This window comes from Haliotis asinina, chromosome 9, assembly GCF_037392515.1.
Source record: "Haliotis asinina isolate JCU_RB_2024 chromosome 9, JCU_Hal_asi_v2, whole genome shotgun sequence".
Classification (NCBI taxonomy): Eukaryota; Metazoa; Mollusca; class Gastropoda; order Lepetellida; family Haliotidae; genus Haliotis; species Haliotis asinina.
The window spans coordinates 57604902-57630691 of NC_090288.1; the positions used below are offsets into that span (position 1 = coordinate 57604902).

Genomic DNA, 25790 nt, shown 5'->3' on the forward strand with positions numbered 1-25790 from the left:
GACTTAATGTGCTGGTGATTAGGTACCAAATTCAGAGCTGAATCCTTAGGAATATTCACCTAAAAAGTGCAAAAACCTGAACCATGATCTGAAACCCTAAATATAACAATTTACATCTGACCCACTTATTAAATGGAACCGTGTACTTTTATCATGCTTTTATATTGTCAGATTGCACATGACACAGCAACATCTCAATAACACTTTCACTGCCTTCAATCCGTGATATTTAACATAACACTACAAAAAAAAGAAACCCTCTGAACATGTTGGATACTTTCTGCTTATTCAGATGAGTTTCTATGCTGTGGCATTTATTTCCACATAATTGTAAGGCATTTTCATGGTGACAATACATAGAGCATCATGTATGGTCAGAAAAGTTATCTCCCCCTTGAGGTGTGTTGGATATGGTAGTGCATTTATGGTGCGAGGTTTGAATTGTCACATGGATACCCACTCCAACCTAAGCAGGCCGTACATTTGTCTTTGAATTGCGTACATTCATGTCTTTGGTGTTGCGAGTTCTTCATTTATAACTCTCCAATTTTTCAACTATTTGACAGTGGTCTGTAAGTAAGCATGCTTGGACCAGACAAACTGGTGATTGGCATAATGAACATTGATCTACAGAAATTGGATACGATGAAGTGCTACGTTTAGGTCTGATCAGCCAATGACACCAGTTGACATGCATGATATCTGCATGACTATTGGATTTAATGTGTATTCGTTCTTTTGACAAGACCAGGAATAGTATAGCCACCCCTCTGCTTTCTAGGCTGTGGCATTATCCACTAGACCAACACAAAGACTTTGGGACATCTCTGAGCATGGAGAATTTGACTTAACCATTACAGATAGAGTAAAGACTGGTAATTGAGAAAATTATGATTTCATCGAAACTACATGTTAATAAGGTAATCTTATTCCTATTATTGATTTGGCTTAGTTGTAAATAAAATTACATTATCACCAGCTTCCTATAATATGACATGCTACCAAGTATTCTGATGTCACATGTTTCTTATTGACAAGAACTTATGTAAACATCCAAAGGAACTCTGAACTCTAACTAAAGACTTTAATAAATGCTTTATTTAGGAGTTCAAAAATTTATTACATGATAAGATACATAACGAACAATTGACCAACATTGCATGGTGACAAGTCACTCAAAGTCATGAATATAATGGACCAGGAGTAATGACAAAGTCTTCTCTGCAGGTAAACATGATCAACGCCTCCAAAAATACGGCAGCCAAAGCAAGGGTCATTTCTTGCCAGATTTCTTTATTCCTCCTCCAGCTGAAAAATGGAAGAAAAAAAATAAATCTGATATGAGGATCATTTGTGTTACTGAGTTATAAACTGTACTACTCAAGAGAAGTTAGGCCTTAAAATAATGCTGTGGTTCCGATAACCTAACCGACTCTTGAATTTTGGTGCCAATCCCAATTTTTACAGCCGTAGGAATAAAACTTGCTTTAAGATACTATTGTTTTGTCTTGGCACCCACAGACATCGGTCATTCTGATCTAGAAAGCTGACATGGATGCCACAAAGTTGCCTGAATGAACAATTACACATTGAATAAATTTGATTGTAATATAATAATATAAGTATATTAATAATAAGTAATCAAGTCAAGCTTATCACCTTGATCATGCAGTTAATCCTCTACCAAAATGCTACTAATAACGATATGACACATTGAACTACAGATGTATTGCAACTATTTGCTGTACAATAATACATCAATGTGAATTTCAAAATATCTTCAGCATAAAATTATAAATAAACTTTCACAACACACTGAAACAATAAGGCAACTGTTGAAAAACAGTAAAAGTGTGTTCTAATAACTGCAATACAGCAACTAGACCCAACTATACAAGTGGCGCAGAATAAATATGTTTCCATGTTAAATGAAACCAACAACTTCTCTAACCAAACAAGTAGGGGACACAACTCTGTATGATGCACCTGTAACACACAGGTGTCAAAAGAGTGAGTTTAGTTTTACACCACACTCAGCAATTTTCCAGCTATATGGCAGCTTTCTGTAAATAATCTAGTCTGGACCAGACAATCCAGTGATCAACAGCATGAGCACCCATCGGCACAACTGGGAATCGATGACGTGTCAACCAAGTCAGACAGCCAGACCACCCGATCCCATTAGTCGCCTCTTACGGCAAGCACATCTGCACAACTGGGAATCAATGACATGTGTCAACCAAGTCAGAAAGCCTGACCACTCGATCCCATTAGTCGCCGCTTACGACAAGCATAGCTTGCAGAAGCCATATTCTACCACGTACCTTCACAGGTCAGGTGTCAAATGGAGAACAATTATATAACTGTGAACTTTCCAAAATTACATCTAGTATCTGGTGGTAGTTATGACCTTCTGATGTTCTATGACTAAAGAAGAAAATGTACTCAAGTAACAGGTTTGTAACAAACACTAAAGTTTTGGCACTGTTGGGCAACTGAATCCTCTACTCACTTAAAGGTCCTTTCTGGCCAGCCTTCTCCCTCATTGCCTTCAATGCAGCTTGCTCTTCCTTTTTCTTTTGTTTGAATTCAAGATCCTCCTGTTGACAAAGGCAAATATGTGTCCAAATATTTTCTCATAAGCATCTTCTACTAAGGATCTGTAGTCTCACCTTCTTTATTTAGCATGGTAAGTGGGGTTCAACATAATGGACATCTGAACTTTAACTGGTCATGCTGTCTGTATTGTTCTATAGGGCTAGAAATCCCACATTTTGACTTCCCAAAATGGTGTGCTATCTCCTGAGATCTGCCACCAAGTACCATGCTGGTAGCTTCCCAAGGATTTATCTTGGGTCCCATGTTTGAGGATCTCTGGGACTCGTACTCTCAATTTTCAGGGGTTCTGGACTACAAAATGCCGGTCCCAGACACTTAAATATTATTATTGTTGCAAGTCAGTCAGTGTTATTGTTTTGTGTACCACGATCATCATGGTAATTAAATTGCAAATGATATCATAACCCGGCTAGTAGCAGACTCAGTGATAACATCTTGTTACTCGATCAACATTTAAAAATATGTATTCAGACTTTTTCTGCGTCCCTATGAACACGCTCATCTATTTTGTTGAGTCCATTGTCAATTTTTATGCGACTAGCCTCCTGTAATCCCTGGCTTCTCAATGCTGAATTCTTGTTTGATAGACTCTTGTGGGCATTTTGATACACTGATGACAACATAATGTTCACAGGTTTTATACAGTGGTGATACACTATTTCCTTCATGCCTGCATTAAGTCTGGTAAATTTTGTCCGAATTCCTCCAAAGGTCTGAATCCAGCATGTTAAAAATACATGACTTACTTTTCTTATGCAGGTATTACCTTAAATTTTGTTTCCCATATACTCAAAACTACATTGCTTGGAAAGATACCATCAACAGTGAATATACTAAGCTGTAATATATTAAGGATGCTGAAACTAATCCAGGAACTAGTCCTTACCTCACTGTACTCCTTTTGTTCCTTCTTCTGAGCCTTTAAAGGCTTCTTCTTACCACCTGTAAAGTCAGAAGGTTCTTGAAACATTAGCAATTGGACATGGCTAAGATTAAACAAAGTTTGGACAAATACAAAGAGGAAATACTTTCAAATCATACAAGCATTTCTGTTGCATTCAGGTGGCACTCTTTGAGAGTTTTGCTCAGTGAACAAAAGTAGCAGATATTGCTAGCAATCATAAGCATTGAATGGTGGCAATACAATCTAAAGGAAAATATTGATCAAATACTGTTGTGTGGACACCTGGCTCAGATATTGTAAGTTAAAAGCATGGTTTAGAAATAGTAACCTGATCATATCTTACTGAATTTTATTATGATGTAATAGTTCTTACTGGTATACCGAGGATACCAATTACCATGCATACTCTCTAATCCAGTTAACCGGAAATTGTGGACTTTGCTACAGGTTCTATATGGAGATCTCTTCAGTTTCAAAATAAATGCATTTCAATCACTATCTTCATAATAATCAACACTGGTAACAAAGTCATCTAAACATGGCAACAGCTAATACATATTATGCTCAACATTCTGAAGGATCATCTGTTGATTAACCTCCACGAATTAATTTTCATGGGTCACTTCCTGACATGAATTTAACTAAATGTATACAAACACTGATGTAAAACCAGATAGACAATCCTGAATACACTGATTAGGGTAGACAATGTGGCTGAAATATTGGACAGGAACCACTTGCACAAAGTGATCTTTGTGCTACAATGATTATAACTCCCATTCTCCAACATAGGCTTAAGAATTTAAAGATAGTCACAGTGCTAAGATTGCTTAGTGCAAGTGGGCCCAGGAGTGCATTCTTCATGTTCATGTTCATATGACCAGGGTATTCAACTGTACTCTTGGCTATGATTAACACTACCTTCTCTCCCTTCAATATGACAATAAGTACATGGTAATCCAACCATAAGCAAAATAAAGAAGCTTTCTCAACGAGTTTACATAACAATAATTTTAGTTGAGAGTGCTCGCTTCAAGCAATTATCATGCCATGGCACTATGTCCCGCAACAACACAGTAATTGCACTGCCTCAGTTCACTGCAGGACTCCAATCCTTTAAAGATCCCATATACTCTAGGAGGTACAATACATAATTAAAACAAATGGTGGTGCCCTGTTGCGAGCATCCGCTAGGCTGAGAATAAATGCACTTTCGGTTTATTTTCACTGAGTTATGTTACAAGTGGTGTCCTGTAAAATCCTTTTGGTCATCAAACATTTACTACAAATTGTAATTATCAAGTTTTCTAAGAATGAATTTCATATGTTAAAACCACAAAAGTTTAATAGTTCTATAGGATTCCTTTAAAATCCTTAGGAAGCTTGTGCAACTTTAGAATCTAACAACGCTTCACAATTTTCAGGGTTAGGATATGGAATCTTTTCTGATCCTTATGTTTGGGTACCTTTAAAGGGGCACTGATGCGGAGCAATTTCCGTGGACTGGTGTAAACTTTTGTTATTGTTTTTCTCCCGTGAGTACCCGGATGATATCCCAGAATTCGTGACTGGTTCGTGACCTCTGCTGCGCAGTCCGTAAGCGCAACTGATAGTTTAATTATAGACAGATCAACTGAGGTGAAGTCATTTGTACTTCATTACAAATGTATTATGAAAACAAATGAAACACTTTGAAGGTTAATCATTTGCCAGTGGTAGAAATGGTAAAAAACTATTAGGACGGAAAAATAACGAAGCCAATGTACGTCTCTATATTTTGTCTCATAACCCTAATTAGTTCATTGTCATATTTGTATGATTCTGAAAATTAATAAAAGAACACACGATTTGCTTATACTCATAGTAAATTTCTAACATAACAGCAACATTTATACATTGTATAGATTGCCAATATGGATCCTATTTCACACACATACGCGATCTAGTGTGTGTTTTCTGTCATACAGATTCTGCTGAATGCTACAACAAATAAATTAAAACAAAATGCAAATAATGAATGTAAAACAGACTAATTTTATAGCAACAATGTCAGGCTACTACCTTGTTCAGGAATGTATCCATCAATATCCACGTAAAAGAAATCGTATTCCATTCATCTGCAGCTGGTAAATAATCCTGCTCTGTGTCGCGTGTCTTACAACTGTCTCATTTGCGAAAAAGTAACACATTGTTTCACGTCTTTCGTTGGTGAAAACTAGATAAACCTCTCATTGGTCTCCCAAGATAGCACACCTGGCAACTAATTGTATGATGTCCACTATTCTAAGTAATTTAGTTAACCAATATTGAGCAATCAATCAATCAATGCAAGGGTGGTTAATTCTTTGAAGGGAGGATGTTGTTTTTGCACTCACACTTTACGACAGGGTGTAGTCATCTACACACACTGCCTTTTGACAAATCCGCTAGAAGATAAAAGTAATTAATCAATCAGTGTGTTATCGGTTAATCCTTTGATCAATGTTTGTTTTTGTAACTCAGCTGATAAACCCTCTTGCATCACTTACATGCACATATTACATAACATACAATACATTTGCCATTACAGACCTTAATTTATAATGTTGAGTATTTACTCCAGACAGGAGAAATGCCAAATGGGAACCTTTGTTGAGTAACCGAAGTGGTGTTGCTACTAATTATACCTGTTATAAATTCATGAATTGACCATCAAGAGAATGATGACAAATAACACGTGTAGGTTTACACCATCAAACGCGAGTTACAGCAAGGAAAAATGTAATCTCTGTGTCGCATGCAGCCTGAAAACACTTATGGGCCGAAACTGTTTTGAGGATACCAACGGAATTTCGTTACATAAGGAATACACACAGGCATTTGCTGTGTACTCTGGTAAATAGGTGAAATAAGTTTTTTTTTACGTAAGACAATTTTCAGATTTCTCTACCAAAGGCAAAGTCATCGTTTTTTTGTTTACGAATTCAAATAAATCAACTGTGTGTTTTATTATCATAAATAATAAACCATTGTAGCTACCATAGCTACCAAAATTTACGTATGCTATTTGCTATCACAGCTCAACCAACACTCAAAACTTCCTAAATATAAAGCTTTGCAATCTTCCGTACTGAAACAAATGGCTTGCTACGTGCCTGTAGACATCATATTTTCATGATTAAATATCGAGGTTAAAAACACAGAAATAGGATCAAATTGGATCAGTAAGTATACCATCCAAGCATCCGAAAAGAACTACACTGCTGGGATATATGGTTACGATCAGACAAGGAATACCATGGATATTTTTAAACAAATGGCATGTGATGGGCATCCGGCCTCCTGACTGTTGAGGTGAATAAATTCTGCTTATATGGACAGGAGCCCAGTTCCTTTGTCCGTCACGGTCGAAGGAGTGGGCGCTGACCAATTAGCGGTCTGCTTTCGTAATTAGACCATTGGCTAGAAGCATTATTCGCTCCGCATCAGTGCCCCTTTAAGAACCTAGTGTTTGGGTGTGGCACCCTTTTCGATCCTAAGGGTTGGGGACACTTTTGGTTTAGTATCCTTTGTTCAACACAAATCTAGCTGTCTCATGCTTACAATCAAAACGGAAATTTTCACAATTCAGTGTGTGGAAAGCCAGACTTGTGTGACAGTGTGTCGAGACACTGCAAGAACAAACGTTCAGAAATTTAAATGAAAATAATGAATAACGAGTTGAATTCGGTCAAGATTACTCACTTTTTTAAAGATCTATCTCTTTACTTTAAAATTTAACTTCCAACGGTTGTTTTCCCTTACTTATTGCATGACATCAAACCTCTCTTTATGATGTTTATGTCATCGAACTATAAAGTTACGATCGAAACGAAACCAGAGTGATCGACGATATCCCACTCCACTAGGCTATGTGTTTGCTGTCCTGTGAAGAGTTCTAAACACTAAAGAAAATATTTCGGAGTTATTATGACACCATTGTTTAACGTAGAAGACATACCTGCACGACCTGACATATTTACACTCAATATTCCCAACAATAACACATGTGGCGCAATCTTCTTCCAAATGCAAAACTGGAACGGCCTGTGAAATGCGTATTAACGAAACGAAATGAAAACGTTTTATAATAGTTGTCATATTTGTTTCGTGTTCTGAAAATCACGTTTTAATATCATGTCTCTTTCTGGATATGGAAACATATGTTTGCAACGTATTCAATGAGGTTATCTCTGTTAAATATATTTTTTCTCTCACAAAATCCTTTTTCGTTTTCAGTAAGAAAGGTCGTAATAACTGCAGGTGCTTACAACGTAAAAGTAGTTTTGATTGGCTTTTAGAATCTCTTCTTGGCTGTAGCAACAAATATGGCGGACAACGCAGGAGATCAGTCAACTTTAAAGATTTAAGGTCAATAATTAATTTACTATTGGTTCATTTGTCTTGTCAACCACATTTCCTTCAGCACTGATACTTAGACAGTTCTTTAACCATGGAGGAATTATATTCCTTAAAATGATAGTAAGATAATCAACTTGGATGAACCTCACAGGGTAGCGTTCCCTCATTCTTCAGTTGGTCAGTTGACAAGTGTACAGTTAACAGATTGGTATGTAATGTTTATTGTCTACCTGTCTACAAAACACTCACCATTGTACAAAAAGTACATACCATTACAGTTGTTCAAAGTGAGAAACTAAGTAAAGCCAATCTATATTATCTATCATCCGTTGCCAGCGTTAAACAAATTCCACGAGATTTTTTACATGTTCACTGGTCGATCATAAGGATCAGCACGGACAGTAGTACACTAGGCCGATGTGGTCGTTGTCTCTACTGATACTACAGATATTTTCACCAGCTACGTTTTTATATATTTAGGAATGTACTGAAAACAGGTTCATAATGAGTGAACGTACCCATTACCCTAGACAGTGGACAAATCCATTTCTCAATCCCTAACCAAAACAGGACCATGTTCAGAACCATAGCCAAAATTTGTGGATAACTATGACAGCATGTTATCTCATTAATTAAAAGTCTTTTTATATAAGCCCAGGATGCAGTACTTTTGATGTATTTTTTACTGAATTTTATTTTTACAAAATATCAAGTATGCTGGCGTCTCCTATTCTCGTGGTACTTACGAATATCAGCTGAAAAACTAATATATACAGTTCTTTTCATATGTATGCTTGTTGTTTTTAAATGAAGAGATTGCCCCCTCTAACATCTGCATCTATCAACTGCTTGACTCATCAAGTGAATTATCTCACTTGAGCTCAATGAAAAACATGGTCGTCTGCCGCTGACTTTTCGAGGCGTCTCCTCCTCTAGCGGTACAACGAGAAAGTAACGTTATTAGGTGTAAGGAAGGGGAATCTTATCGGGTAGGGCAGGGGAAAGTTATGATTTTTCCAATTTGGTTTAAACTCACAAATATTCATTACATTGGAAAATTTTGATAATTCACAGACTTGGGTCACTTCCTTGTTACTGGTCAATGATGTAAACAAGCGTTAAGTATCATGCATCGGCGACCTCAGCAGAAAATGTGTTTACCGCAAGAATAGGAAACCCGTGAGAATAGGAGACAGCCTTATAAATGAGATACTGTTAGCACCTGTTAGTGAGTATGAAAAATGAAATCATGTAGTTAAAATATGATTTTAGGTGCTCCTCCGCTATATCCACAAATAAAGGTTACTGAGTGTAATACTGCTTATAGTTTGCATTTGCCTGATTTCAAGTGTTACTGACACTGGTTGCTCGTTTCTTATCAGTGCAATCAAATAGAACAATGATATGACAGTTCTGACCCAGGAAGGGTGTTGAATCGACTTGTTCTATCTGTCTGTTTACTGATTTTGGATACCATATGTTCATGTATACAGAAATGTACCTGATATACAAATATGTAGTACTTGTGCTGACCCATTCAGCATAATACAGCACAGTAGGGGGATCACATATTTGAATACCCTGTATAACTAGGGCTGGCTTGTAGGTCAGTAATCATAAATACTGAATATGTTTGCGCTTATCCGTCTTTTCAGCCAGCACATCACCAGACTTTTATAACATATACTGAAGTTGAGCTGTTGTGCCTGTTTAATAATTTTTGTGATAATATTTGACTTTAACCAAGCAGTCTAACACTGCCATCCAGGTGTCGTTAGCTAACGCAAGACAGTTAACCAGCAAATGCAGTTAAGCATAGCATGAGACTGGGGTGCTTTTTGTAAGGACAGCTGACATGCAGTCTGAGACAGTGGTATGTAAGATCCACACATAAAAAGGGAACATGTTTATTAATTTCTTCAACCTATATAAAACAAGCATACGTAAGGAATTGTTCAGAAATATCGCTGAGGGTTCTGGTTTGACTTTGATAAAGTATCCTGGCAGTGCAGGCAATTTCAGATTTTATTTCTTTATGCATGGATGATATAATGATTGAGACCGATTTTGATCCCCCTTCTAGTTTTGTACCTTGATATTTAATTTAGTCAGAATTAATCTGTAATAATACCATGTCAGTTGACCTATGATAAAGAGAACATGTACATTTATTGATTTATTTGAAGCCATAAACTGAATCAACCCAATTTTGATAATGTAAATATGTACATGTGCAGTTGTCAACTTAAGTGAACAGCAAAATTATGTACATAGTATTATGCAACAATATCCGCAAAACGGCAAGAACCCTTCAGGATTTCATTGACATTTTGACTACATACAGTATAATGATTACTGGTACTGCTCCCTTGTTGTCATATATGTTTAGTGGTACAAACCCATCCCTGTTCACGTCATTTTCTTGTAATTCCAAATTTATTCCAAGATGGAAATGTCTTTCATTTCCGTTGATCAGTGAGAGGATTCGCCCTTACACCATCTGTTGTACAAACAGACGGCATGTCATTGTTCATAAACCAGTCAAGAATTCTGGGATATCATTCAGTTACCCTCCAGAACAAATCAGTAACAAATGCAAGCACCAATCCTGGAGAATTGCTCAATGTCAGTGCCTCTTTAATATTGTGAAAATTGATCTTCATCATTAATCTATTCTGTTCAAATCCTCTGTCATCACTCATATCATCATGATCATGTTAGTTTAGAACTTCTAAAAGTGTTGTGTATCTGTCTTTCAGACAAATTGTTAACTCCATGGATATATTGAGTAACAGCTGATACTACCAAATTTGCTACTCCAGCACATTTTCACCTGTTAAATGAAACATACATCCATATTATGCAATCTTTCCCTTTTGACAATATACCGGTAATATTGTTGTAATCTAACTAACCTCATATCAGTAGTTGCTGTCATATATTGATAAACTGTCTTTATTTGTTCCAGATGCGATATCTAGGGTTCATGTACACTACAACACAAGAAATACACACAGAAGTTAATGGAACCTACATGAAAAGAGTTTAAGATTCAAGACAGGCCATGGGAAGAAAACTTATTTGGACACCAGGAGGTGAAGAGTTACCTTGTGAACCACTGACTTGTATAACCGTTGCTACAGGAAACTGAAGACCTTTACAAGCACTATGTTCAGGCATGATTTTCAGGTACGTATGACTGTGTTTGAAATTATGCATGAAAGTGAAGTGGTCTTATCATACCATAATATTAGATTAGAGGCATACTATTCCTAAATACTTTTGCATTAAACTTAAGGGCTCCATGTCATACTGTGAATTAATAACGATCCAATGTTCTGTGTGACTGCAATATTGCTTGCAGAGTTGCACCCCTTTATCATGTTTATAGCTCCAGGACATGCTATATTTGTTGTGCCTGAAGTTTGCCTTTGTCATGATACCTGTGGTTGTGTATTTCACCAAAGCAGTATTTTCAGTGACCAATGTGATTGTTGCTTTGTCATCCTGTGATGGGATTGAATCGAAATCATATCCATGTTCAGACAGTCATGCTTGTTTCTTTCAGGGTGGTCCATACTTTGAAATTTTCAGCGCTCAGGGCAAAGATTCCACATCTCACTGGAAGCTGCAGAATGGGACAGGTATCAAGAAGGTGAGACAGTTTTGTTATTGAGTGATCATTGCTCTTTGACAGTCATAACCATGGTAACAGAGCACTGAATGTAGAAATTTGTGCTTTGAAACAAGTGTTGGATAGGATTTGAACTGTCAGTGTATAGTAGTAAAAGAGTACAGGTATCCCTGTTCTGGATTTTCTTGTCAGCATGTAATAATTGGTACAGCTGATCAAAATATTCAGTGAGTACTAGACTGATATATATAGTAATATATTTTGGATGGCCATATGTTTGTTTTAATAACCTTAGTCAAACTTTGAAGAATTGACTAGTCCTGGTTTAATACTTGATTTTAATGGCAAGGTTCATAATCAGCTGGTTTTATCCTGCATGGTCAGATGTACAGTCGAACCCCGTTTACTTGGACCCCACGCGTCCGGAAACCCTGCCTTCCAGACGAATTTTATGTGAAACAAAACTTATGCTCATTAATTGTACTTGCTTACCACGCCCGGCGCTTCTGGACTTGGATGGCGAATTTTCAAACCATTCCCATAGATTTCCATTGAAAAATGATCCAGTTATCCAGACGGAGAGATCTGTACAGCATGCTTGTGTATGTGTCAAGTCAATACCGTTGTCGACTATGTGGTTTCATTCTTAATCTGTCGGAAGGCATTTGGTGTGACTTGATTAATTAGCCATCAAAACACTAGTGATGCATGTCACTCAGGTTGTTCATTAGGATTTGGCGCATGTGAGAACATCTCATCAGTAACGAAAACGCATGTTAAGTAGAATTAAGGTAAGCTACACTGTAATTGTACTTTATATAACACTTTTAAATCAACCCCTGCTATCTGTCATGATGCAAGTTAAAAATAGCCTGCCACATGATCTAAGTCAAGTGATCCCGTCTGGAAGTTTACTTTCTGCAGACAGCATAAGTTTGACGCAATGTCATGTTTTTAGGGCATTTAAAATTAAACAAAGAATATGCAGTTGGCAAAATAGAAACTTTTTGTCATCGATTTGTTTTTCATCTAACTTACCATCTGAAGGTCCACAAGCTATTACGTCCGAGACAACCTGACAAACCTGCGTTCTTCCATGCACATAATATCGGTACATTTTATATGCTATGGTGATTCACTGTTGATATATGTACATGAAATTTTTTTTTGCTTTCACTTAATTTTCACGTTTTGCTTGTTTGATCCAGTTGACCGGACATCTCGCTATCCGGACGATTTTCGAGTGAAACCAAAACGTCCAGATAAACAGGGTTCGACTGTATTCCATTTTCATCTCTCAGCAGTAAATAACCCAAGTTCAAGTGAAAAACATTCTCTTTTTTAAGATTCAGTCATTTTCAATTCTAGTGACCATGATTAGATGAAATGGATTCATGAATGGATATATTTGGACTCACAGAATGCTCCGATGCTCTTATCAGAGCTTAAGATTTAATTTTCATGCACTAACACAGTCGTCCTCTGTAATGTATGTTCATCACAGACTTCATATTTAATTATTGACACTAATCATTGAAGAGGTTTAAAATATATACTACTCACTTAAAGTTCATACTAGTTTAAAGGTAGCCGCTTCACTCCACTGTTCTAAACTAGATTTTGTGAAATATTCCATACTGTATAAAGGTACTGTTTACACAAGAACTGATTTATTGTAAAACAAATTTGCAATGTTGAAAAGATTATTGTCATGAGTTCAGCAAGTGATGAAACAGTAAAATTGGTGAATTCCTTACAAAACCTTGCATCAGGATGTAGCTGTTCCCATGCAAGATATTTACACATGCTTTTCAGCAATTAGATGCATGATTTTAAGGTTTGTAGTTGGCATCCCCAAGTTTTTGGAGATATTCACCTTTGATGAAACACGCATACATGTATGCACACTCGCACACACCTAATATAGTCAGTGCTTTAAGTGAGTCAAAGCTTTTGATTGGTGGTACACATGATACACAGTCTGTGACATACCTGGACAGGTCATTCAGATCAAATACTGACAAATCCACTGCAAGGTAGGAATGATCTAAAATGTCTTAAAATTTCCCTTTTCACTTTTCTGGCAGCGTGTACATATATCTTTGTTACAGCTTTATGAAAAGGAGGTTAAAGGTTATGTGTACACACTGGAAGGCACCTCGGCCACCACCAGGATACAGCTGCCGAAGGACTCAAGACATTCATGTAAGCCCCATTTGTACTGGTCCTCCTTTACTTAGTGTAGTTTCACATAGCATGACATCATTACACCTGCTGTGTTACCAAGGCACAGGTATGGTGAAGAAGTCTTGGTTCACAAGGATGTTGTTGTTGTCTGTCTAATGTCGCCATCATGTGGCTTCTCATTTCAGTGACACTGATTCAGCGCTACCTTGTATTACAACTGTACTTGGTAAAGGGACAAGAATTCTCCATAGAACTTGGGTAAGTAGGCTTCCCAGTGTGATTGGTGCTGATTATAGGTAGATGTAGGCCTGGGCTTCTTCCACTAAGCTATAGTAATGCTGTGGTTGTCATAAGTCTGAGGGGTGGTGAGATAGCCTAGTGGTTTAAGTGTTCTCTTGTCAGACCAATGCTCCGAGTTTGATTCCCCACATGGGTATGATGCATCAAGCCCATTTGCGCCACCATGATATTGCTGGAATATTGCTAGAAGTGACATGAAATGAAACTCACTGACTCTTGTGAGACTAGTGAAATACAGGGGTGTAATAGTCCAGGGATCAAAGTATTGCTTAATATTTCATGGCACTGTAAATACTGAAATGCCACATTTGAAAATTAATTTATGAAAATGCTGCTCGCCATGGTTCGTGAAACATGTTTGAAAAATTCAAATGATTCAACACCTATATCAGCTTTCCATCAAACTGTTTATCAGTGATGTTTTGAGTTTAAATGGATCCTCAAATGGATGTCTGGTGTTCCTTTTTATGATATTACTGGAATATTGCTAAAAGCAGTGTAAAACTTAACTCATTCCCTCACTGTGAATATGCAGGCAGGAACTATGAACATTGTGAAATCATGGCAATAGGGTTGATTGGTCTTATGCACCACTGTTTGCTCTGGAGAAATATATCCCTTTCACACTCTAGAATCCTATAATCATGGGTTTAAGTCTAGGTTTGTGCAAGTTATGTTTCAAGATTCGTCAGCAGCATGCGTCTAAGACCTGCTTCTCTGATATAACTGGAATTAAGTTGCAGCATTAAATCTTCATAGTCACTCACCCTGGATAGAATATGAATCCATTAAAATTACTCACCTTTTTCAAATTTAGATAAATGCCCCAGGCTTTTTCTGTAAGTTGATTCAATATAGTATTCACCCTGTCAGATTTCCCATCGTATGTTTCTGAAAAAAATATCTTACAAAAAAGTTACATCAAACATTAGTCAATATCCCTTTGCCAATCATCTTGTGTATTTTTCACAATCTGCTCTGTTGTATAGTGTGACAGATATGCACAACAATAAACGCAGAATCCAGATGTCTACCTCACAGAAGGAGACGCAAGTCACGCCACTACATGCACGGATCCCTCTCAATGTTGTCCGGAAAGCTGTGGTAGGTTTTCAGCTGGCTTAATGTAGAGTGAGATCCCAGATACCCAAACCCCAGATGTCAGGAAATCTTGCCTTCCAGTCAGTTTTCATCTCTTGCATTATGAAAAGGTCTGGATGGCAAGTTTTGCATACCAAGCTGGTATATCAACACAAAATTGAGTCACTTATTCGCTTTGATCTTCCGCTGATCGTGTGAAGTGAAGTGTGAGAGTTCTTGGCTCAAGACAAAATCCAGACTAATGACTAATCAGCAGGTTATTGGTGATGATTGGTAGTTCCACCTGACACTGAATGAAATGAAACTGGCAAATCAAAATGACGATGCTGTTTTGGAAGTGATTTTTACCAGAAGTGTATGCTTGTTTGAACACCCAAGACTGGATGACAGATATCCGGATATTCCGTAACCCGGACGACTTTCACAAAAAACTGAGTATGTCTGGATATCTGGGGTCTCACTGTAGTAATTAGTATTGAAAGAAGCCCTTTTATGATCCTGTTCACTATTGGTCTTTAGAAACCCATGCTTGTTGTATTCATTGTGAGAGGCAACAATCTAGATTGGGTGGTCAGCCTTGCCGACGTAGTTCATGAATGTCATCATATCCATGCTTTTGTTTTGCATGGGCATCACCCCGTTATACCCTCTTATACAGCGCTTTGTATCTGACATGAACAGGGTTTGACCGACTCAGCTGCAACCAAGTCCACTGTGAAATTGTTCTCAATAGCCAAATGACTGTCTGGCTTTGATTTTTCACTTCTTTTTAAGATGACTTTACTTGTGGTGGTAAGATCTGGTAGAAGGGTTGGCAACATCCATGCGATACCCACTGACCCAACACTGACAGCATATCATACTGATCATGTCTGTATTTGCTTCCAAGATACCTACAACTCTCAAATCGATATTGCTTTCCATGTGACAGTTCATATTGAACTTCCTCCTTTACTCAGTCTCCCATATCGGGGATCGATTTGCGCTCATTTGAGTGCTCAGTGAAAGGGATTCATATGTGTACCCATGTGTTCGGTGACGGGAAGACTGGGGAATCTCTTAGCAAGCAGACTTTATTTCATTAGCTTGTTTGTTTCCATGATTGTTCTCATAATGCTAAGGTTCACCTTCCCCTGAAGGGTTGAAGGCCCACCAGGTGAGGGCAGATGCTGCTTCATTGGAAATACAGAACACCACTGCTGAATTAGGTTTTCGGTTCTGCCACACATTGGGGCCAGCTGAACGCCTTCATCTGCCATTACCTACTTGACACACGTTCTAAGGATCATGCTTAATGCAGTCTTTCGGTTCTCTCCAGTGGAGAGCGTCCTGACACCCTGAGAAAGTGCGTAACTGGTCATTGGTTCTGTGTTCAGTGTTGAAATGGTTACTATCACTACATCTTGTAAGCCTTATCACCCTTTTGAGTCAGGCTGGGTTTGGGTGTACATACATCCCTCACTTCCTGTCCACCTAAAGCAAGAGAGGCAGGGCAGGTTTTGAATGCTGTAACCAGTCATATGCCCTTCACACCAAGAGAGCTTGGTGGGGGTGTTTTATCCTGCTTTTCATTTGTGCAGTTGTGTTTCTACTCCTTTGATTTCGTCAAAGTTTTTAGTGATGCTAATAAAATCTCTGGGTTTTATCGAGGTCCTGGCAAAGCCACCTTCCAAATAGGAGGGATGCATTTGAGCCATTAGTATGCAGTTAGGAGATAAACATCATGTGTTGGCCAATTTCCGGGTGTTATTGAGTATTTGAAGCACGGGAATGCATTTGGAACCGACGGCGTCAGCCGGAGGTTTCAAATGAAATATTCCCGTGCTTCAAATACTCAATAACACCCGGAAATTGACCAACACATGATGTTTATCGACATTGTAAACAAAAAGGTAAACCAAAGGGGTTTTACTGTCTGCACTCGTTTACATCGAGTATGAGTACAGCAGTAAAGTGTCATCAGCTGGCCATTTCAGCTGGTTCCCATGGTAGCATCTGGAGTTCCTCATTTGTGACGTCATTCTAACTTTACGTCACAATATGATTTGAATGACGTCACCACTGTTGATGACACAATAAAACAATTGTTTACGTGTAAGTACGCAGTGAATAGTCTTGCAGTTTCCGGGAATCTAATACCATTTGATCATGTTTTTCAACCAATCAGATTACAGAACACAGTGACTTTTGGTTTACAATACTTATTAACGCCCTAGGTTATTGGCTTTCAGACGTTTTTATGCTTTCCCAACCCTTATGCCTTGCATCGCTGGTTCGGACTATTAACATTTTTGGCATTTCCCCATACATACCTTTCCATTGTTATGGTTAGGAGGTGGGGATTTATGTCATAATTTATTTGAACCAGTTGATGTATAAGCTTCGGCTTTCTATTTACTGCTGTTGCCATCAGTGGTCAAGTGGCTCAGTAAGTGTGTTTTTTTCTGTTTCCTTATCAGTTGTAGATTTCACTCCTCCATGGGTTTAACTGTTGCCACACAGAATGCCACTCCTGACTCACAATCTTTGAGAGTCTGTCTTATGCTTGTATGTACCCCAAGGAGGACCGCTGAAAAAGAATCATACAAACCAGTAGAGGTAACTGATTCTTTGAAGAAATTCCTCCATTGGGTATGGCCACCCACCTCTCCTCATTATGATACGTTCAGCATGAAAGATGAAAAATGAGGCATGGGGTAGATGGCGAGAGTTACCTGCCCTTGGCTGTAGGGGGCACAGTGGGACCCTGTAGGGGTTGTCTCACAAGACAAACATTGAAACAAGTTTTTTCAGGTTTTTTATGTAAATATTTTTTAAAAAGATATAGTTACAGCTGTCGTTGGATTTTAGAATGGACCTTTTGATGCTGATATGAACCCCAAGAATGACTTTCTTCTAAGAATCAGTTACCTCTATGTTTGTATGAATTTGTTTAGGTTGATGCTCATGATGTTAATCTCAGGATTGTCTGGGCCAGATTTAATTACTTTGAGACCACTGTTATTGTGGAATATTGCTGAGTTTGGCATTTAACAACAAAACAAACATGCATTGAAACTGAAATTTAGATGTATGAATGATCTTTTTTCATTGATACTACAGCTTCAAAGACAATTGTCCTAAAATGCACATTATGCAATATGATCATATCCCATCATCGTTCATGGTGTAAACTACTTGACTCAATTACTAAATAAATGTGATGAAGTCCAGTGTTTAGTGACGTACAAACACACAGGTCTAAAATACCACAGCAGGCAATTCAATACAACTGGAGTATTTTCAGGAACTTTTTTTCAGTCATCTGGCAGTTAAGTGATTCATTTCAAACATTAATCCTAATTCTTTCTTGTTTTCAGCTTATCGCAGACAGGAACGTGTTTGAATGAATGTTGTGTTTTTTTCATTAGCAACTAGCTTGGCAACAGATTTTACACAGGACAAGAAAGACTCAAATGATACATTGACTAATTTCAGTGGCTGAACCTGTGTTTGGACCTAGTGTCACTTGTGGGAGAAACATGGAAGGGAGAGACATACCGGGCCATCGAGGCAGTAGCAATCTCAGCCAACTGTAAACTGAAGCGTGTGTTTACGATGAAAGTTCAGCCTCCAGACACAACAGATGATGATGGTAAGTGACCGATTTGTAATTGTTTCTCCTAGAATATGTGTAAAGAGCTACGTACAAAACGTCTGTTTCTCCTTGAGTATGTTAAAGAGCTGCATACAAAATGTCCTTTTTTGAATTGTTTCAGTGCAGTCCAGCCAAAATGAGAGCTAAAGAGTGAAATATTATTATATTCCTTACAGTAAATAACTGTGATCTGAAAAGGTAGCTGTTTCAAGCACGTTATGATGGTGAAACAGTTCAAATAGTGCTTGGGACCAGTTGATGTGAAATTTCAGGTGATGTTACATTAAGATTTGAAGCACAAACTATGAAAGCACAAACTGACAGGTGTCATTAGGATAGACTGTGAACATTATACCAATACAATAATATGCATACCAAAATAGATGTGTCTATCACCATATGAAAATGGGTTTTCAATGATTATACAGTCAGGCCGCGGTAATCCGGACGCTTCTGTTTTTCATCAAAAACGTTCGGATAGTGAAACGTACTGACTACTGAAACGATCAAGCGTTAGGTGATCTCATTTTGACACGATCAGTGTTTTATACAGGAAGTAAGCATGACAGGTATTACTCCAACTAACCAAAAGTGAGACCTACTAATTGGTCAAAATCACAAACTAACGACATCTTCAACTCGCAAGTGTCATTTAACAATTACCACTGAATGGGGCTCAGGTGTAAAGGGATTATCAGAACCTTTTTTATGTACCGCCGGATTAATGAAGCAAAACTATGTGTAATTAGCTAAGCTGTTATCGCTGATTAACGTTTGGATACGGAGAGTGAAGCACCGGATTACTGAATCAACAGGTAATGAGTTTATATAGTAAACAAGATTGGTTACAGCTAGCTATTGTTCAGATATCGCGGGAATCGGATTGTCGGGGTACGGACTAACGCGGCCTGACTGTACAAATCAAAGAACAAATTTCATATCTAAAAGTGGTATTTTTGTTTATGATGGTAACACATGAAACTGTTACTTATTGGTACTTATGAAAGATATTGTAAAAGGCATGATCACATGCAAGTATTTCTTGATTCCTTATTGTTCTGTGACACATTATATACTGAACTTGGTTTGTGATTCTGTGGTCTCACCATGGGGATGCTAGTTTAGAGCTGGGCCCCAACAGCCCTAGCTGGTTGTAAAGGTGATCAACTAGATCATCAATCAGACTTGGTGACTTCAGAAGTTTCCTGTCAACAACGTCACAGTACCCTGATAGTGTTAATCGTGGCAGGGTAAAGTAGAAATCAGCCAGCTGGTGAAACTGAACCTTCATCTTAAGTGTGATAAGCGAATGCTTTAACCACTAGGCTACCCCATTCGCCCCCATTCAGTGTTGAACACAGTGTGTATGTAACATTGTTTTCTATGACAGAACTGTATGGGTGCAGCAGCAGTAACCCTGGTGAGGTGGATCCCATCCCGAAACACTGCCAGCTTCCCACAGATGTCCCACAGTGTACTCAGGTACAGTATTTGAATTTTGTGACTGGATTGCTGGGTTAGTCTCACAATGGTAAGACTGCAGAATACAGGGCACCTTCCACCAACAAAGCAGTTTACTTTTGGTGAGGTTAAGGTTAGCATAAGGATTAGGGTGACATGACACTGAACAATGTGGCTGGTAAGTATCGGGTATTCTGTAGATATACCCTCAGAATTAATTCTGAATGCCCTTTGCTTGTCCTAAATGCTGACAGACTATATGTGCCCCTGTACTCTGATGTGTATCTACTGGCCTTGCAATGACCCATTTCTGTCCTAGTTGGCCTATCTAGTGCACAATATTAGACACATCCATGTGATTGTGTATTATGTCTGTAACAGTGTTTTCGTTATCTTCCTCAAGGTTTTAACTCTCAACAAGATCAAGCATGGTGAGAGACTGAGAGAGGGCAGTGGGGGTTTGAGCAGGCCTGTGTCAACACTTAACCTAGGTAGGTTATTGTTTGAATGATAGGGACAGTTCTAATGGTTACCTAGTCTCACATATGTGTTGAGGGAGACAGTTTGGATGAGATTCAGGTGATAATGGCTGACTTGAGCAGTTCACAAGAAGGTACACCTACAGGTACATGCAGGATGTGATGGAGTTGTATTATCCTGGCGTATTGATTTTCTTGATCAGTTAACGATACAATATTTTGAGAACAAAAAATTAATGTAGTATTTTAACATTATTCAGCCTGCCTTCAGAAAAGATAATTTATTTCAGAAACTGTTGTATTCCCTTCATGTGTTTTTTTTTCTATCATTAACCCACCATTGCTGTCAAAGCAATCTCAAAGTCTCATCATCATATGTTTTCAATCCTTTTGTTAGCTGTATATTTTTAGCGATGTTGTAATAGTAGGGTGGACCTGTTGTATGATACTCGCACAATACAGTCAGACATTTCAAAATGTAGACATAATGAACAATTTCCCATTCTTATGTGCTCCAAAACAATTTTAACTGTAGCTGAGAACAAACACAAGCAGAAGAAGATTTCCCATTTAATTTATCATGTAGGGTAGCATATGTTATGGAAAGTCCTAGAATTCCCCTTCCAACTACAGCCTTATGATCATTATCTAGAGCCTCTTGACTACATTGCTGGTAACTGGCCTTTCTGGCATTGGTAATCTTCCATAACCGATATAAATGAAACGTTATAAATGAATTTTGGAATTCATTGCTGATTATCATGATCAATTTTGTGATTTTGGCATGCCATAGAACTTAATCTATCAGCATATTTACATGACTAGTAACATGATCTTGTGAGGTAGTATGTAAGGTAAGCAAGCAAAACATGAATGGCATCTTTGGAGTACAGATTTGGATTTTTATGCATTTGATTATGAGGTAGATATTGTATTAATGATCCCAGATTTAAAATAAATTTTTTGTTGTTTGTTACTGTTGCTAACACATGAAACTTTGATTCATAGTATATTGATGTGCCACCAATAGTGGGTATCACCTTGTTGACATGCAGGTTGCTTCTCATGGATTTTCTTGCATTATTGCGCCATAAATGGGAATCGTAATGGCCGATTGAAAACATATGACGATCTGAAATGTGAGATGGGAGGATAACAAGGCACTTACAACATGATGGAAGCATATGGATAAGAGATTGTCTCATTTCTGTACACAAATCACAAGCAGTCAACACATGTGCCAATCAAACTGTTTATGTTGTTGTGAATATATTTTTCACTGTTTATTGTTTGGTAAGCTTGGTCCATTGCCAGTTCAGCCATACTTAAGTATTTGTTACTACTGAGGTTTAAGTTTTGTGTTTAAGACTCCAGTCTCAACAGCCAGAGGTCCTACCACATTGCGTTTGGTTCCAAGGTTCCAACTGAGGCCGATACCAGCAGGAAGTCAGCCAGACAGGTGAGCTGACATTATAATGTTATTTCACCGACTTGGGGTGAAATGATACATTGGACATCAGAGTTTTCATGTGTATATGTGATTCTAGGTGTGATTATTTTCTGTATCTGTTCATGTTGAACATGACTTAAGTAAATTAGTTGCTGCTCTTTCATGACCCTTCACGACTTGTCTGGTCTCCCCAGTTGTGTGAAATAATACAAACATTTGTTATAATTAGCAGTAGATGTTCACTACTGAAAATGACCTCTGTGTACTTGTTTTTATGGCTTCCTTTCCCTTTTCAACCTAATGTCCGAGACATATTGGTCATGGATTTTCAAACTGATATCATGTCACCCTGGTGTCATCCCATGTATGACTTTTGTTTGAGACATAGTCCACGTTGTTTTCTACCTATTTACTTAGCAGACCTAGTTTCCACTTGACATATGCATTGCATGTATGCCTCTACATGTGTAAAATACTCTTGATTCATCCTTGCTCTCTAATACACAAATAACTGATATGTTGCAAAGTATGGTTCATTTGAATGTTGGGATGGTGAGTTACGGATGGTAGGGTAGCCTGGTGTTAGCTCACCATGCCTAAGAACCAGGTTTGATTTCCAACTTGGGAAATCACTTGTCATGATTATGTGACTTTTGTAAATGGCACAATGTTGATGATTACTTATTACAGGGAAACTTCACAAACCGGAGCATGAGGTCAACATCTTCAAGACTGGATGGTGAGGTTCATACTGAATGTTTTACTTCACTGTAACAAGGATATTCTAGAAGTTTGATTTCATGGGAGTTTACATTACTTCACAATGTTAGCAAATGATAGGTTCATCTAGATGTTCAAGCTAGATGTATGACAACTTGTGTTTGTGTGAAAATAACTGGTTGTACTTAGACCTGTCAGTTCTATGTATTTATTCAGATGGTTATGTCTCAAGTTGTACTTAGACCTGTCCATTCTATGTTTTTATCTCGATGGTTATGTCACAGGTAGTACTTAGACCTGTCTGTTCTATGTGTTTATCTAGATGGTTATGGCACCGGCTCGTACTTAGACCTTTCTGGGAGCTCCACAAGTCGGAGTGGCCTACTGTCCACCCGAGAGCCACAGAGAGATTCCTCTGCAGGGAGCAATGCCAGTCAACCCAGGAATGGCAAGGCCAAGTCTGAACCATCCCTCGTGGATGATAATGATAATCAAAGTTATATCCAGAAAGGTTATACTTGTTGCATTTCTTCATTTTTAAGAATTTTTTACTTACCTTACCATAGGTCTTTAGCTTATTACCTCAAGCTTCGCTTAGTTGGAGATCTGACAGAGTTGAAGTGCTATTAAATCTTGAATGGCTACCCCGAATTTCACAACTGTAATGATACGGAAGTATCTGAATTTGCCCACTGTGCATGCACGCAGACTCCACGAGGACTTCACTTTTACTTCAAGCGTCGTCTTGTCTAGACATGTTTGGGTTGCTATCTTTTTTTCAGCTAATAATGTTTGACTTACTATGCTTTTGCACTGATTCCTTTTGCAGTTTCTTGGTGTTGTGGTATGTAATATTTTCAATCTTTGTATCAGATATAGCATATAAATGCGTTGTCATACACTTGTCGGCTACCTTGTACGAGACACATGGTGCCTCCGTAATTTTCTGGATCGGTTTTATTTGTCGCCAATTTGGTTTGTGTTTATAATTCTTCCACCGTATCTAAGCTTTTGTGTTTCATTTTTTGTCACTTGGTGCTGAATTTCGTGTAATTTTGCTGTCCTTTTCAGAGGGGCAGCCATTTCACTTGTCAATAGCAAACAGTTGATGTACATGCAAGTAGTCAATTATGTGGGTTTTTTTATTTACCCTTATTGTCATGTTTTTATTTTCGTTTTATTACAATAATTGTGTATGACGCGACATTTGTGTGTGGTGTGTAAAGGCCTGAAGTCTTGCAAGGATCCTCACCCCTGGTGTCCGGATTGTGCTATGGTGTCGTGTACCCTTGAGCAGCGCTGTGCAGCGTGTGTGGGGTTGTCAGTGCAGAGTTTAAGGTCTTCTTGGTGGTGGTTAGGATGAGGAAAACTCTGAAGTTACGCAAGATGTCACATTCTCCTGCGTCCTCTTGAGGATTCAGATTGTCGGTGCCTTGTACGCTGGAGTTACAGACAACACTGGAGTTGCCTGGGGCGGCACCTGATACTTCGGCGAGGGTGGAGCCCATGCTGCAGACACTGACGACGTTGCTATGTCGACGCCAGTACCGAGAGATTGGCACCAGGGTTGGGCGCATTGGTGTGTGGAGCACCGAGATGTGCCACTACTGTCATCAGTGGAAGAATGAGAGCAGAGCGCGCAGGTTTCAAAAGATCTAGATCAAGAAGCACCCAGAGCAGCTCGTCAAGCGTCGTCAATTGTATTCCAGATCTCCGGATTGTCAGGCCTGATCTCTTCACCATAGAAGAAGGAGCAGATGGTCATGATCCCAGTCGGCATCACCTCCTAGAGCCAGGCAGTCGGCGTACAGGAAGCAGGCACCTGAGCGCAATTCGAGCATATCTTGGAATGTGGATGAAGAGCAGTATTTTTCCCATGATTATGAGGAAGACCCTGCTTACGTGGAGGAGGAAGAAGGCTCTTACCTGCCGCTTTTTGCAGTGTATGATTGGATATCTGACAGACTCCCAGATTGCCCTTCCCCAGTGTCAGGTGAGGACAGCGCCAGGGCTATCACAGAAGATCCGGAGTAGATGATTCTGCCACATCCTATGGTGGCCGACGCCATATCCTCCTTGAATGAAGTCTTTGCCAAGTTGTCATTAAATTCCACGATTAGGACACCCAGGTCAAAGAAGCAGGACTATAAGGTTCACAGTCTCGATTTTGCGGACTCGATTTTTGGGGTGGTGTTAGATGAGGCCATTAAGAGATTATCCTCCAACTCCACAGAAAGGGTACAGGATTCCAGAATGGAAGCGATTGATACGGGCCTGCAGCGCATCCTGAAGCCAGTCTCGGTGCTAGTGTCAGCAACGTCAGCAGCGGCTGTTGATTTGAAAGAAGTTAACGAATCCCGGTTGGAACATTTGTCGTCGTTATCCCGATGGCAGGGCAAGGTGCTTCATGACCTGTTGGGGCATGTCCGTACAGCATTAGCTATGACGACGGTGGTGCATATGATAGGCTTTTTAGACGCATGTTCGTGGCAGGAGGAGTTCAAGTGGCGTCTTATGAGAACTCCTTTTTCCTCAGAGGCCCTCTTCAGAAATACTATCCCAGAGGTTTACAAGGAGCATGCTGAACTAACACCGAGGTGTCATCAGCATTTGAGGCCCTATCTTCTGCATTTCATGACAGTGCTTGAACATGCGGTGGGGGAAGAAATGCTACATCACGAGGAGGGAATCTGTTAGATCCACCTTTATCAGAGGTTGTGGCCAGGGCAATGTGGCAGCCAATCGTTGCAAGCCTTCAGACACAACCAGGGACGCCCGCGCCACCCCCAGCAGAGCGAAGGGGAAACACCCCTATTCAGGACATTGAGGGTGTTACCTGTCACGACTGAGACCTCCCGCATCCAGCCACCAGTAGGTGGGAGACTGGCCATCTTTTGGAGGAACTGGTCCATCCTCAA

General features: G+C 38.9%; 1 protein-coding gene and 1 long non-coding RNA gene across 2 annotated transcripts in view; one reads left to right on the top strand and one right to left on the bottom strand.

Annotated features, from left to right (window-relative positions):
- Positions 1-1076: 1076 nt before the first annotated feature.
- Positions 1077-7598, bottom strand: LOC137296010 (uncharacterized). Its single transcript, XR_010957617.1, has 4 exons — positions 7503-7598; positions 3506-3561; positions 2513-2600; positions 1077-1308 (listed from the first exon to the last, which is right to left on the bottom strand). It is a non-coding gene; the product is annotated as an uncharacterized lncRNA (long non-coding RNA).
- Positions 7599-7829: 231 nt separating this feature from the next.
- Positions 7830-25790, top strand: part of LOC137296188 (protein CFAP20DC-like) — a 32976-nt gene continuing 15015 nt past the window's right edge. The window contains exons 1-12 of the mRNA XM_067827905.1: positions 7830-7912; positions 10872-11092; positions 11472-11558; positions 13649-13742; positions 13910-13982; positions 15014-15128; positions 18603-18759; positions 20153-20244; positions 20627-20714; positions 22070-22161; positions 22843-22891; positions 23195-23383. Of these exons, the coding sequence (XP_067684006.1) occupies positions 11072-11092; positions 11472-11558; positions 13649-13742; positions 13910-13982; positions 15014-15128; positions 18603-18759; positions 20153-20244; positions 20627-20714; positions 22070-22161; positions 22843-22891; positions 23195-23383 (1057 nt within the window). The 5' untranslated portion in view covers positions 7830-7912; positions 10872-11071. The remainder of the gene's footprint in view (positions 7913-10871; positions 11093-11471; positions 11559-13648; positions 13743-13909; positions 13983-15013; positions 15129-18602; positions 18760-20152; positions 20245-20626; positions 20715-22069; positions 22162-22842; positions 22892-23194; positions 23384-25790) is intronic.